General features: G+C 47.8%; 1 protein-coding gene across 6 annotated transcripts in view; it reads left to right on the top strand.

Moving 5' to 3' along the window:
- rfx4 (regulatory factor X, 4) overlaps window positions 1–15,891 on the top strand; it is a 391,138-nt gene that overhangs the window by 328,018 nt on the left and 47,229 nt on the right. For all 6 annotated transcript variants that reach the window (XM_072484885.1, XM_072484883.1, XM_072484881.1 and 3 more), the window contains 4 exons: window positions 2,779–2,837; window positions 5,972–6,116; window positions 11,373–11,467; window positions 12,077–12,194. In XM_072484885.1, the coding sequence (XP_072340986.1) occupies window positions 2,779–2,837; window positions 5,972–6,116; window positions 11,373–11,467; window positions 12,077–12,194 (417 nt within the window). The remainder of the gene's footprint in view (window positions 1–2,778; window positions 2,838–5,971; window positions 6,117–11,372; window positions 11,468–12,076; window positions 12,195–15,891) is intronic.

The following is a 15,891-nucleotide window of genomic DNA, read 5'->3' on the forward strand; positions in this document are numbered from 1 at the left end:
CTAATCCACCCCAGCTGGAACAGGGAATCAAACTCGCTGCTCTTGGTACTATTTTGATCTGCAGCAGCCAATTGAGGCCCAAGAGTCCGAGTTGCTGTGGAAACATACACTTTTACATGCATGTTGTAGTCTGGAGCTATGGATAGTAATGGTAGAGGTTCCAAAACTCTTTCCATCACATGGCTGACTGTCATTGGCATGAGGTGGAAGAATCAATCTGTTTGGCCATGCTATGAACGCACCTTCATCAAGCCCTGGAGTGGAAGAAGAACCCAGACCACCCACTGTACACAAGACCTCCGCAAGGCAACGTGAAGATGAAATCTATTCAATTAATTGCACCCAGCAGAAGGTGTTGTCAGCAGTATTATCAGTGGAGCCAGTCAACCACAGAGGGCAAAACTCATGGAAGAGGCAGGTCTCGTGATCCAATAAGAATGTGGACTTTGCGCTGAAAAGCAATGACCCACAGCCAAGAAAGTTCTCAGTGGCTCAAGGACAGGCCTGATTGAACTAGGTGGGATAGTACAAAGGGATTGTGGGGGATTGCCCAACACTTAGAGACTTGTCCGTTTCTCGACCCATTGAAATCAATGGAATAAATAGTGGGCGGTTTCTATAATGGGAGGCTGTTCAATTGGCCACATAATTTGCCAGCAGCAGAAATGGAAAATGACCAACACGATTCCAGTCATAACCTTTGCTCTGTATTTTCACATGCAGTGGAATAAAGCAGATTAATGACTTGTAGTAAGCCAAATCGTGTTAACTCGGACCACCTTTAACAAAATGATCGGAATGATGCGATCCTCGATTTGTATGTTTAAACATGAACCGTTTATTGCTAATCTTTAATGATTTAAATATCCAAGATATTGCCATAAATGTCTTCATGCAGGTTTCTTTCAGAGTGTACTATGAGTCTAATACTATGTTACTCTATACATCATATCGTGGGCAGTGTTAGTCTCCGGCTGAATGTTAATCCTTGCTCTGCTGAGCGCCATTACATTACAATGGCATGCAGGCACATGCAACGTAATACAGCTTTCGCCTTGCTTTTTTATAATAAATTTAGAGTACCCAATTATTTTTTTCCAGTTAAGGGGCAATTTAGCATGGCCAATCCACCTACCCTGCACATCTTTGGGTTGTGGGGGGTGAAACCCACGTGTATGTATTATGGTGCCACCGCTGAGCACAATATTGTGCTATGGTGTCTCAATGATGAGATCTTGAGACTTGTATGTTTCAACATTAACGGTTTATTGCTAACCTTTAAGTATTTACAGATCCCAGTTACTGACATGCATGATGTTGCTTCTCCATGCAAGCTGCTTCTAGAGCATTCTACGAGTCTGTTACCACATGCTGTTATACATCATACCATGGGCGGTACTATTCTTCAGTCACACATTAACCTTTGCTCCGCCGAGCACCTTTATGTTACCATGTTACCATGTTACAATGTTACAATGGCCGTGTACAACATAATACAACAGTGACTGTCTGGAAGGAGTCACAAAGAGCTCTCATCCTTACTCCACCCATTTCGGGGTTTGTTGCAGTGCTGTTATCTCTGGGTGACAATCGAAGGTTGATTGGTCACTTTAATGTGCTGAGCATTAAGAAACTGATAATTAAGGAGATATTTTCTGATGCCCAGGAAGTTCTAAGATTGCTTAAGAATGGATATACTTGCATTGGAAGTGATATATAGGAATATAGGAATTAGGAGCAGAAATAGGCAATTCAGCCCATCGGGCCTGCTCCGGCATTCAATCACATCATGGCCAATCTCTTCCTGATCTCAAATCCACCTCCCTTTCACCCGTTTTTAAAATCAGAAATATATCTATCTCCCTCTTGAAACTATTTATAGATTCGGACACCACCGCACTATGAGGCAGTGAGTTCCACAAATTCACCACCCTCTGCGAGAAGTCGTTCCTCTTTATCTCAGTTTTAAATTAACCGCCTCTCAACCTATATCTATTCTAGATTGCCCCACAAGAGGGACCATTTGGTATACATTTACTTTATCAATCCCTTTTAGTATTTTATATACCTCGATCAGATCCCCTCTCATCCTTCGAAACTCCAGCGAGTATGAGCCCAAACTATTTAATCTCTCCTCATACGTTAACCCCTTCATCCCCGGAATCACTACTGTGAACCTCGTCTGAGCTGCTTCCAATGCACCACATCCTGCCTCAAATAACGAGACCAAAACTGGATACAATACTTCAGATTTGGTCTCACCAACACCACATACAATTGCAACAACACTTCTCTACTTTTATACTGCAGTCCTTTTGCAATAAACGCTAACATTCCATTTGCTTCTCTTATTACATTCTGTACTTGCATACCATCTTTTTGCGATTCATGAACAAAGAGACCCAAATCCCACTGCCCAAATGTATTTTGAATCTGCTTTCCATTTAGATAATAATTTGCCTGACTATTTTTTCAGCCAATGAATAACCTCATAATTATCTACATTAAACTGTGGAGCAATGTATTTGTTCAATATCTTTAAGGCTGAGATAGGCTGATTTTTGGTCTTTCAGAGAATCAAGGAATACGTGAAATGGATGGGAAAGTGGAGTTGGAGCCTGAGATTGACCATGATCTTACTGATGGTCATATGGTCTATTCCTGCACTGATTTATTGTGATCTCGACTGGAGAGAATGATAAGTGGATTGATCTATTGGAATTTTACACATGTAGCAGTTATGTATTTATCTGAAGTCTCTTTGCGTTTCCCTTTCAGTGGCAAGAAGATTTTCACAGGTTCTCAGACGCCAGACCTCATTAAATCACCTCTGTCAGGTAAAGCATTCAATTGAAACATGAACCTGCCTTTACCCTTCACCGTGGCTGGCTGACCTGCATTTCCAGCATTTCCTGTTTTTAACTTCAGGTTTCTTATAAAATAAGTAATTGAGAAGTTTTCAAATGAACTATTTTGTCGCTGTATGTGTGGGCATTTAGCCTAAGTGAAATGTAACTCGTCCACTAACTCATCCACACCCCTACTTCCCACATCATCACCCAGCCTTTACTACAACCACCACCTCAAAAGCAATAGATTATGAATCCTAATTCTCAGCTACAAGTTATTTGATATGTGGCTGTTGGCTGTGATTGTTGCTGGCAAGGTCGGAATTATTGCTCATTCTTAGTTGCCCTTAAGAACTTTGCAACACCGCTTCAGAAGACAATCCAGGTTCTACCAGGTTGGTATGGATTTGGAGACAAATATAGGACCAGATTACCATATTCATTTCCCGAAAGGATGTAGACAAACCAGTTGGGTTTTTATGATAATCTAACAATTTCATGGCCATTCTGACAACAGCTTTCTGCTTCCAGATTTGTTAAAATCAATTCAAATTCATGATGGGACTTGAACCCTGTTCTCTGGATTAATGGTCTAGGCCTCTACATTACTATTCCAGTAACACAACCACTACGTTACCCTCCATGGCCATGCCCCACCATGAACCTCTCCCCCTTTACTAACTTCCTCGCTTCCTGACAACCTTCTGCTTTGGTCACATAATCATTTTACACAGGGTTACATAGAATGTACAGTATAGAAACAAATCATTCAACCATGCTGCCCTCTCTATGTTCCTCCCACCTTGCTTCATCCCACTCCATCAACATATCACTCCATTCTTTAGTCCCTCATGTGTTTATTCAACTTTCCCTGAAATACATCTCTGCTATTCACCTCAACAATTCCATGTGGTAGCAAATCCTGCAATCTCACCACTCCCTGGGTAAAGAAACTCCTCATGAATTCCTTGATGAATTGATTAGTGACCCTCTTATATTTATGACCTCCAAATTTGGACTCCCCCAACAGGTGGAAAGATTATCCTTACATCTACCCTGCAAAACAATTTCAGAATTTTTACGAACTTTATTTTCCACTTGTGAACCTTTTTTGAGAGGAGAGAGTCCGTCTGTTTCATCAGTTCTCCCACCAATGTTCATTGTCTGATTTTGGCACTGTGAATCACTTTATTCCCCTTAATGATAAAATAAAACTGAAAAGAAGCAGTTTGAATATTAAGGATCACGATGCAACACCTTGAGGCTTGTACCAGTTCTGAAAATCGCAAAAATGTGAGATATCCTCAAGGTTTTAAGAAGGCCACGTGATCAAAACATGAAAATGAATGCATTGGAAAAATGAAGTCACAAAAGATTATTCTGACAATTAAGGGGGTAAATAAAGTTATAGAATGAGCATCTAAAATTATGATAAAGCATAAAGTGACAGGGACATTTACCAATCACTTTAAGTTGTGCCATAGGTTAGCAAGGCTGTAAACAAAAATAGGCACGAGGGTATATTTCTAGAACAATAGAATTGCAAAGTAGTGAAGTTAGGCTAAACCTGTATCGAACCTTGGTTAGGTCATGCTTTAGAGTACTGCGTGCAATTCTGGTCTCCGTATTATAAAAAGGATATGGAGGCCCTGGAGAGGATGCAGGTCCTTTATAAGGATGATACCAGAAATGTAAGGGTGTGTAAGGAAATGAAGAACAGGCTGCATCTCCGTTCTCTTGAAAAAAGGCTGATGGGTGACATAATAAAAATCTGAAGGGTTTTGATGGAGTGAATATGGGGAAGAGGGAAACTAGAACATGTCAAATGAAATAGTCACCAAGAAATTCAACAGGCAATTCAGAAGGAACTTCTTTACCCAGAGAGTGGTGAGAATGTGGAACTCGTTCCCACAGAGAGTAGTTGAAGCAAATAATATATATGCATTTAAGCGGAGGATAGACAAGCATGTGAAGGAGAAGGGAATAGAGGGTTACACTGATCAATTTGGATGAGGAAAGACATAAGGAGGCTTGAGTGGAACATAAATGCCGCACAATCTGGTTGGGCCAAATGGCCTGTTTCTGTACCACATATCCTATGTAATGCTAGTATGTCTTTCCTAAAATCACATCTCCTTCTATGTTTGTTTCTGAATTGAATATTTTTGTTTTAGAAAATTCAGCATTTATTTTATTCATTCTCTGGATATGACATCGCTAGTCACCTAGAGAAGGTGATGATGCATCTTCTTGAATCACTGGAGTTGTGTAGCGATGATGCTTCCATGATGATGCATAGAGGATATAGCAGTGATGATTTTAGACAAATATAAAATGGTGCATGAATTGGATGTGATTGGTTGTTAGTGCAGTTATTTTCACACTCAGGATTGTTCAACAATTGTTGCCCAATCGCAGAATCACAGTAGACATCTTGATCAGCTTTACCTGTTGTTCAAGCCATGTCACACTGCTACTATGCAACGGCTATGCGAGTGGTATTTTCCGCTAACAGGATGCTGCCATTATTCCAAAGTGATACTCTTTATTCATAATAAGCAGAGTACAGACCGTGTTCAACCCACTTGTGCTTTCAAAACCCAAAACAAAACATCTACTGCTAGGTGTGGTTATGTAATTGGGCAGCACTTTCTGAACAACTCTGAGTGTGCTAATAGCTACACTAAAATAATCAATCAAGCTTATAATGTGGCTCATTTATACTTGCTGGAAGCGACATACATTGATACACAGGGATCTATTCTCTGCAAACAAAAGGAATATGTCCAAGCATTCTGCTTTTTCACAATACTCGGGGAGTATTGTACTTGGGGAGTCTATAGTTCCTCATTATTTTCTCCATGGTAACATCTCAGCCAGTCAGAGTTGACTTGCCAACTAATCATCATCCTTTTCTCCTGTTGTATGAATTGTTGTGATTGTTTGAAATTTGGCATCCTTGTGTTTTTCCTGAGCAGTGCAAGATGAAATGTTTCAGCAACATTTATAAATATATTAACATGTATATTAATCATATTTGCTTTGTACAAGTCTCCCTTTAGTATAAAAGACCAGGATATAACCATCTCAGACTAAAGAAGACTGCTCTTTGACCCCTGTAGGCATCGCGGGCAGTGATCCACAGCGCGGATATCACTTTCCAAATGTTAGAAGACTGGCGGAATGTGGACCTGAACAGCATTACCAAACAGACCCTGTACACCATGGAAAATTCCCGAGAGGAGCACAGGAAACTCATCGTGAAATGTAAGAATGAAATAACCACAAGGGGGAAATTTTATCTGAAACATTCTCTATTAAATCATTGTCATAAAGACTGAGCAGCATTGATAAACAGAGTGTGTGTGTGATCATTTCTCCAAAAACACAATGCAGCAAATGCCCCAAATTTCAAAGGCTTACCAAATGGTGAACGGTGCCCAGGGATCTGTTGATTCCATCAGAGAAGACAGATTCTCTATTACAGGCCAGCCTGGAACCCTATAGCTGAGTTTTGTGTTGTAACCAATTCCAGACTTGAAGACAGGCCCAGAAACATTTGCGGCAATGGTGTCTTAAGTGAGACCGGATCTCCCTCTGTGGTGAGACTAGATCTCCCTCTGTGGTGAGACTGGATCTCTCTCTGTGTCGAGACTGGATCTCCCACTGCTATAAGACTGTATCTATCTCTGTGGTAAGACTGGATCTCCCTCTGCAGTGAGACTGGATCTCCCTCTGCATTGAGACTGGACCCCCCCGCAGTGAGACTGGATCTCCCCCCACAGTGAGACTGGATATACCTCTGCATTGAGACTGGATCTCCCCCAGCAGCGAGCCCGGATCTCCCTCTGTGGTGAGACTGGATCTCCCCCACATTGAGACTGATCTCCCCCACAGTGAGACTGGATCTCCCCAGCAGCTAGCCTGGATCTCCCTCTGTGGTGAGACTGGATCTCCCTCAGTGGTGAGACTGGATCTTCCCCATAGTGAGACTGGATCTCCCCTCACGGTGAGACTGGATCTCCCCCAGCAGCGAGCCCGGATCTCCCCAGCAGTGAGCCCGGATCTCCCCTGCGGCGAGACTGCATCTCCCCGCAGCAAGACTGGGCCTCCCTCTGCATTGAGACTGGATCTCCCCCTGCATTGAGACTGGATCTCCCCCTGCAGCGAGACTGGATCTCCCCTGCAGCGAGACTGCATCTCCCCGCAGCACGACTGTGCCTCCCTCTGCATTGAGACTGGATCTCCCCCAGCAGCGAGCCCGGATCTCCCCAGCAGTGAGCCCGGATCTCCCCTGCAGCGAGGCTGCATCTCCCCGCAGCAAGACTGGGCCTCCCTCTGCATTGAGACTGGATCTCCCCCTGCATTGAGACTGGATCTCCCCTGCAGCGAGACTGGATCTCCCCTGCAGCGAGACTGCATCTCCCCGCAGCACGACTGTGTCTCCCTCTGCATTGATACTGGATCTCCCCCTGCATTGAGACTGCATCTCGCCGCAGCAAGACTGGATCTCCCTCTGCAGCAAGACTGGGTCTCCCCCGCAGCAAGACTGGATCTCCCCTGTAGTGAGACTGGATTTCCCCCGGAGAGAGACTGGATCTCCCTCTGCATTGAGACTGGATCTCCCCCTGCGGTGAGACTGGATCACCCCCCGCAGCAAGACTGGACCTCCCCCACAACGAGACTGAATCTCTCTCTGCAGTGAGACTGGATCTCTCTCTGCATTGAGACTGGATCTCTCTGCATTGAGACTGGATTTCTCTCTGCATTGAGACTGGATCTCCCCCTCACAGTGAGACTGGATCTCCCCCTGCAGTGAGACTGGACTCCCCCCCCTCCCCCGGAGCGAGCCCGGATCAACCTCTGTGGTAAGACTGGATCTCCCCCCGCAGTGAGACTGGAACTCCCTCTGCATTGAGACTGGATCTCCCTCTGTGGTGAGACTGGACCCCGCCCCCCGCAGTGAGACTGGAACTCCCTCTTTGGTGAGACTGGACCGCCCCCCCCCCCCCCCGCAGTGAGACTGGAACTCCCTCTGCATTGAGACTGGATCTCTCTCTATGGTGAGACTGCACATCCTCCCGCAGTGAGACTGGATCTCCCTCTGCTATAAGACCGTATCTACCTCTGTGGTGAGACTGGGTCTCTCTCTGTGGTGAGACCAGATCTCCCTCTGTGGTGAGGCTGGATCTCCCCCCCCCACCACAGTGAGGCTGGATCTCTCTCTGCATTGAGACTGTATCTCCCTATGTGGTGAGACTGGATCCCCCACAGCGAGACTGAATCCCCCGCAGTGAGACTGGATCCCCCACAGTGAGGCTGGATCTCTCTCTCTGTATTGAGACTGGATCCCCCTGCAGTGAGACTGGATCCCCCATAGTGAGGCTGGATCTCTCTCTGCATTGAGACTGTACCTCCCTATGTGGTGAGACTGGATCCCCCCGCAGCGAGACTGGATCCCCCACAGTGAGGCTGGATCTCTCTCTCTGTATTGAGACTGGATCCCCCTGCAGTGAGACTGGATCCCCCATAGTGAGGCCGGATCTCTCTCTGCATTGAGACTGTACCTCCCTATGTGGTGAGACTGGATCCCCCCACTGCAAGACTGGATCCCCCCACAGCAAGACTGGGTCCCCCACGGTGAGGCTGGATCTCTCTCTGTATTGAGACTGGATCCCCCCTATGTGGCGAGACTGGATTCCCCCCGCATCGAGACTGGGTCCCCCCAAAGTGAGACTGGATCCCCACAGTGAGGCTGGATCTCTCTCTCTGTATTGAGACTGGATCCCCACTATGTGGTGAGACTGGATCCCCCCGCAGCGAGACTGGGTCCCCCTGCAGTGAGACTGGTTCTCCCCAGCAGTGAGACTGGACCCCCCCACAGTGAGGCTGGATCTCTCTCTGCATTGAGACTGGATCCCCCCTATGTGGTGAGACTGGAATTCCCCCGCAGCGAGACTGGATCTCCCCGCAGTGAGACTGGATCTCCCCTGCAGTGTGTCTGGATCTCACCCTGCATTGAGACTGGATCTCCCCCTGCAGCGAGACTGGATCTCCCTCTGCAGCGAGTCCGGATCTCCCTCTGCAGCGAGTCCGGATCTCCCTCTGCAGCGAGTCCGGATCTCCTCCTGCAGCGAGTCCGGACCTCCCCTGCATCTAGTCCAGATCTCCCTCTGCTGCGAGTCCGGATCTCCCTCTGCTGCGAGTCCGGATCTCCTCCTGCAGCGAGTCCGGACCTCCCCTGCATCTAGTCCGGATCTCCCTCTGCAGCGAGTCCGGATCTCCCTCTGCAGCGATTCCGGATCTCCCTCTGCAGCGAGTCCGGATCTCCCTCTGCTGCGAGTCCGGATCTCCCTCTGCAGCGAGACCGGATCTCCCTCTGCTGCGAGTCCGGATCTCCCCCTGCAGCGAGTCCCGATCTCCCTCTGCAGCGAGTCCGGATCTCCCTCTGCAGCGAGTCCGGGTCTCCCTCTGCTGCGAGTCCGGATCTCCCTCTGCAGCGAGTCCGGATCTCCCTCTGCAGCGAGTCCGGGTCTCCCTCTGCTGCGAGTCCGGATCTCCCTCTGCAGCGAGTCCGGATCTCCCTCTGCAGCGAGTCCGGATCTCCCTCTGCAGCGAGTCCGGATCTCCCTCTGCAGCGAGTCCGGATCTCCCTCTGCAGCGTGTCCGGATCTCCCTCTGCAGCGAGTCCGGATCTCCCTCTGCATCGAGTCCGGATCTCCCCTGCAGCGAGTCCGGATCTCCCCTGCAGCGAGTCCGGATCTCCCTCTGCAGCGAGTCCGGATCACCACCTGCAGCTAGTCCGTATCTCCCTCTGCTGCGAGTCCGGATCTCCCTCTGCAGCGAGTCCGGATCTCCCTCTGCAGCTAGTCCGGATCTCCCTCTGCTGCGAGTCCGGATCTCCCTCTGCAGCTAGTGCGGTCTCCCCTTGCAGCGAGTCCGTATCTCCCTCTGCAGCGAGTCCGGATCTCCCTCTGCAGCCAGTCCGGACCTCCTCCTGTAGCGAGTCCGGATCACCCCCTGCAGTGAGTCCGGATCTCCCTCTGCAGCGAGTCCGGATCTCCCTCTGCAGTGAGTCCGGATCTCCCTCTGCAGTGAGTCCGGACCTCCCTCTGCAGTAGTCCGGATCTCCCTCTGCTGCGAGTCCGGATCTCCCTCTGCAGCGAGTCCGGATCTCCCTCTGCCGCGAGTCCGGATCTCCCTCTGCAGCGAGTCCGGATCTCCCTCTGCTGCGAGTCCGGACCTCCCTCTGCAGCGAATCCGGATCTCCCTCTGCTGCGAGTCCGGATCTCCCTCTGCTGCGAGTCCGGATCTCCCTCTGCAGCGAGTCCGGATCTCCCTCTGCTGCGAGTCCGGATCTCCCTCTGCAGCTAGTCCAGATCTCCCTCTGCTGCGAGTCCGGATCTCCCTCTGCAGCGAGTCCGGATCTCCCTCTGCTGCGAGTCCCGATCTCCCTCTGCAGCGAGTCCGGATCTCCCCTGCAGTGAGTCCGGATCTCCCTCTGCAGCTAGTCCAGATCTCCCTCTGCTGCGAGTCCGGATCTCCCTCTGCAGCGAGTCCGGATCTCCCTCTGCTGCGAGTCCCGATCTCCCTCTGCAGCGAGTCCGGATCTCCCCTGCAGTGAGTCCGGATCTCCCTCTGCAGCTAGTCCGGATCTCCCTCTGCAGCTAGTCCGGATCTCCCTCTGCAGCGAGTCCGGATCTCCCTCTGCTGCGAGTCCCGATCTCCCTCTGCAGCGAGTCCGGATCTCCCCTGCAGTGAGTCCGGATCTCCCTCTGCAGCTAGTCCGGATCTCCCTCTGCAGCTAGTCCGGATCTCCCTCTGCAGCGAGTCCGGATCTTCCTCTGCAGCGAGTCCGGATCTCCCTCTGCAGCGAGTCCGTATCTCCCTCTGCAGCGAGTCCGGATCTCCCCTGCAGTGAGTCCGGTTCTCCCTCTGCAGCGAGTCCGGATCTCCCTCTGCAGCGAGTCCGGATCTCCTCCTGCAGCGAGTCCGGTTCTCCCTCTGCAGCGAGTCCGGATCTCCTCCTGCAGCGAGTCCGGATCTCCCTCTGCAGCGAGTCCGGATCTCCCTCTGCACTCAGTCCGGATCTCCCTCTGCAGCGAGTCCGGATTTCCCTCTGCAGCGAGTCCGGATCTCCCTCTGCATCGAGTCCGGATCTCCCTCTGCAGCGCGTCCGGACCTCCCTCTGCATCGAGTCCGGATCTCCCTCTGCAGCGCGTCCGGACCTCCCCCTGCAGCAGTCCAGATCTCCCTCTGCAGCGAGTCCGGATCTCCTCCTGCAGCGAGTCCGGTTCTCCCTCTGCAGCGAGTCCGGATCTCCTCCTGCAGCGAGTCCGGATCTCCCTCTGTAGCGAGTCTGGATCTCCCTCTGCAGCGAGTCCGGATCTCCCCCTGCAGGGAGACTGGATCACTCTCTGCAGTATTTGCTTTGTGAATATCTGTGTAATTGACAGTGATGTTCCTGTGCTTTTTAATCACCACGGGCTCACTCATCTATTCTGTACCTTTTTGTCTCCCTAGTGTATCAGGAATTTGATAATCTTTTAGAGGAACAGTCACCCACTGAGTCCTACATTGAGTGGCTGGATTCCATGGTGGACAGATGTGTTGTCAAGGTTGGTAAACAGAAGTTGACCTCACTTTCTAATCCAAGATTAATTGACTATATTTAAGGCTGAGATAGACAGAGAATTGGTCCTTCAGGGGTCAATGGGCATGGGGAATGGGCAGGAAAGTGGAGTTGAAGCCCATGATCACATTGAATGGTGGAGCAGGCTCGAGGGGCTTTATGATCTACTCTTGCTCCTATTGTGCTTTTGCAAGTTGTGGTTTGCCCCTACATAAATGGGTCTTGGGAAAGATGTCATGCACACAGATGGAATTGTAGTGAAGAAATGTAATCGGCTGAATGGCCTCCTTCTGTGCTGCTCATTATGATTTTCTTGAGAGAAAGAAAATTTCATATTCAGAGAGTGCCTTCTCATAGAATGTATTAGAGTGCAGGTCGGTGACTGTTTTCACTAGAGGCACTTACTGCTGACAGTTTTCATCCAGAAATGTTTTTCAGCGAGAGGATAGATTTGTTAATCTGAATGAAGTGATTTGCCAATTATAGGTCATCACTGAAGAGGAGGGGGGAAAGAAGTACTTTTGATTTCAAGATAATTCACAAAGACCCGCTCTCCTCCATTCCGATGAACCAATAGAGAATGTTTATTTTGTAGGTTGCAGCATTGAGGCCTGGGAGCCTGAAGAGAGTGGCTCGGCAGTTCCTCTTGATGTGGTCCTGCTTCGGGACGAGAGTTATTCGGGACATGACCTTGCACAGCGCGCCGAGTTTTGGTAAGCTGCCCCGAGTTCACTTTTGTGTTGGTTCATCCTAGTTAACAGAGCCCTGACCTTCAGTACATTCACGCAGAATAAACTACATCACAGAGCGGAACTCATTTCTAATTTGATCTTCATTGCCGTGTCAATATCTTCCCCCAGAGTGCACTAGAGGCTGAATCGCTGAATACTTTAAAAGCTGAATTAGACAGATTTCTGATCCAGGAGCAAGTCAGGTTGGCGGGGGTGGGGGGCAGGAAAGTGGAGTTAAGGCCACAATTAGATCTGCCGTGATCTTTTTGAATGGGGGAGCAGGATCGATGGGCCAAATGGCGCCTGATTTTTATGTTCTTATTTCACCGCAACTGCAGGCTTCTACCAGTGGAAAAGAGAAAACAAAATATAGAGTAAACTAGCAAGAAACATCAAAACAAATTGAAAAAAACTTCTGTATACATGTGAAATGAAGAGTTTAGTCAATTTCCCTTTGAGAAAGAGACTGGAGAAATGGTAATAGGGAATAAGGACATGGCAGAGCTATCAAACAAATTCTTTGTCGGTTATCCTCAGGGTAGCAGAAACAAAAGACACTTCCAGAAATAATGGGAAACCGTGGGTTGTTGAGAATGAGGAACTTAAACTAGCAAAGAAATAGCTTTGGAGATGTAAATGGGGCTAAAAATCGACAAATCCCCTGGACCAGATGAGGTGCATCCGAGGTGCTAACTACAGAGAAAATGGATGCATTGGTTTTGATGTTCCAGAATTTGCCACATTGTAGAAACGTTTTCACGAGTTGGAAGGTAGCAAACATAACAAAGTAGGTATTAAGAACACGAAAACGCGATTTAGCCCCTCAAGCCTACTCCGCTATTTAATAAAGTCATGGCTGATATTCAACCTCAAGTCCATTGCTTGCCCAATCCCCGTAAACCTTGATCCCTTTAAAGTCCAAAAATCTATTGATCTCAGCCTTGATATATTCAACGTCTGAACATTCACAGCTTTCTGGGGTAAAGGATTTCAAAGATTCAGTCTACTGGGTGAAGAGATTTCTCCTCATCACAGTCCTAAATGGACAACCTCTTATTTTGAGACTGTGACCCCATGTTCTAGGGTTTTCAGCTGGGGAAACATTGTCCCATATCATCTGCCTGAAGTGATGTTCAGAACGGAAGTAAAAAAGGAAATGAGAGGGACAAAGAGGGAACATGTACAAAAACTGGTAGCTAACATAGAAGAGATTCAGTATGGATATGTTATGAGCAAATTGTGTTTAACTGAGTTTTCTGATGAGGTAACACAGGATTGATGAGGTAATTTGATTGATGTGGCGTACATGAACTTCCAAAAGACATTTGATGAAGTCTCACATGACAGGCTTTTCAGCAAAGTTGAAGATCATGGAACAAACGGGACAGTGAGGGCATGTATATGAAGTTGGGTGAGTGACAGGAAACAGAATAGTGGGGGACAGTTTTTGGGAATGGAGGAAGGTATACATCGGTTTGAGGCCCACCGCTGCTTTTCTTGATCTATCTTAATGTCTTGGGCTTGGGCTGCAGGGTACAAATTTGCAAGGTTCAAAGATTGCAGACGGCACAAAACTTCATTGTGAACTGTGTGAAGGAGAGTGATAAACTTCAAGAGGGCATAGACAAGCTGGAATGGGCAGACACGTGGCAAATAAAATTTGACACCGAGAACTGTAAAGTGATATATTTTGGTAGGAAGAATGAGGAGAGACAACATAAAATGAGGGGTACAACTCTAAAGGGGCTACAGGAACAGAGGTGGAGGGGGATTATGTGCACACATCATTGAAGGTGGCGGGGAAGGTTGAAAAAGGATGTGGGAACCTAGGTTTTGTAAATAGAGGCGAAGAGTATATAAGCATGAAAGTTATGGTGATCCTTTATAAAATGTCCAATTCTGGGCACTACACTTTAGGAAGATGGGTAGCCTTTCGATAGGGCAGAGAAAAGATTTACAAAAATGGTTCCAGGAAAAAGGGACTTGAGTCATGTAGATAGAGTGGAGAAGTTGAGGCTGTTCTCCTTGGAGGAGAGAAGTTTGAGAGGTGATTTTATAGAAGTGCTATTTATAGAATCATGAGAGGTCTGGGCAGGCTAGATAAAGAGAAACTGTTCCCATTGGTGCAAAGGTCAAAAACCAAAGGACAAAAATTTAAAATGACTGGCAAATGAACCAAAGGCAACATGAGGAAAAATGTTTATTCGCAGTGAATGGAATGCACTGCCTGAGAGTGTGGTGGAGGCAGATTCAATCATGGTTTACCATTCTCCCCATGTCTGCGTGGGTTTCACCCCCACAACCCAAAGATGTGCAGGTTAGGTGGATTGGCCACGCTAAATTGCCCCTTGATTGGAAAAAAATAATTGGGTATTCTAAAATAAATTTTAAATCATGGTGTATAAAAGGTAATTATATAACCTCCTTCACGGTAGCACAAGTGGCTAGCACTGTGGCTTCACAGCGCCAGGGTCCCAGGTTCAATTCCCCGCTGGGTCACTGTCTGTGCGGTGTGTGCACGTCCTCACCGTGTCTGCATGGGTTTCCTCCGGGTGCTCCGGTTTCCTCCCACATTCCAAATACGTGCAGGTTAGGTGGATTGGCCATGCTAAATTGCCCTTAGAGGCCAAAAAGGTTAGGAGGAGTTCTTGGGCTACGATTATAGGGTGGAAGTGAGGGCTTAAGTGGGTTGATGCAGACTCGATGGACCAAATGGCCTCCTTCTGCACTGTATGTTCTATATTCTATATTCCTTCTAAAACCATTCTTTGCCCTGATGATGTGCGACGGTACTTTACACCACAATCTTGTTGGACCTCTAGACTCACAGAATTGTGAAAGCACAGACCGAGTCCATTCAACCCATCTTCAGTGCACAGGCCCTCTGAATGAGCAATTCACCAAGTGCCATTCCTTTGGATTCGCCTTGTAACCCTCCACAGTCCTCCTTTTCAGATAATAATCCAGTTCCCTCTTGAATACCCCCATTGAACCTTCCTCCACCACATTCTCAGGCAGCGCAGTCCAGATCCTAGCTATTTGCTGTGTGAAGAAGATTCTCCCCCTGTCTCTGTTGCTTCTTTTGCCAATCACCTTAAATCTGCGCCCTCACATGCTCGACCCTTCCACCAATGGGAATAGCTTTACCCCTATCCACTCTGTCCAGGCCCCTCATGATTCTGAATGACCATCAAATCTCCTCACAACCTACTCTTCTCCAAGAGAACCATCCCAACTTCACCAGTCTATCTACGTAATTGAATTTGATGCCGTCTTTCAACATCTTTGCATTTTCTTCCCCCTTCAGACTTTGGGGTTTTGTGCGCAGTTTTAAAAATTGCCATTTCTTTTGAACGAAAAATCTGTTTTGCATACAAGCTGGTAAACCTTGTCAAATCTTGCTGACTTTGTTCTTATGGTGGCTGCAGCAGTGAAGGCAGCCAGTTTCCAACAAAGGGCTGCCCCCTCCGTCTCGGCATTTCAAAGGCACAGTCGGGGTTGGGGGAGTATTTTGATAAAGGTCTCCTCCTTCAGAAATGACTAATTGACAATAGCCACCCTCCAAGAATCGCTGCATGTTGGTGTTTTATGGGGCTGCGTGTCGCTCTCTTTGTGAGTTGTCACTGATGTTTACAGTTGGTAACCCATATATGGAAATTGTATTATCCAGTGCAACTTA

This window comes from Scyliorhinus torazame, chromosome 19 (genome assembly GCF_047496885.1).
Source record: "Scyliorhinus torazame isolate Kashiwa2021f chromosome 19, sScyTor2.1, whole genome shotgun sequence".
Lineage (NCBI taxonomy): Eukaryota > Metazoa > Chordata > Chondrichthyes > Carcharhiniformes > Scyliorhinidae > Scyliorhinus > Scyliorhinus torazame.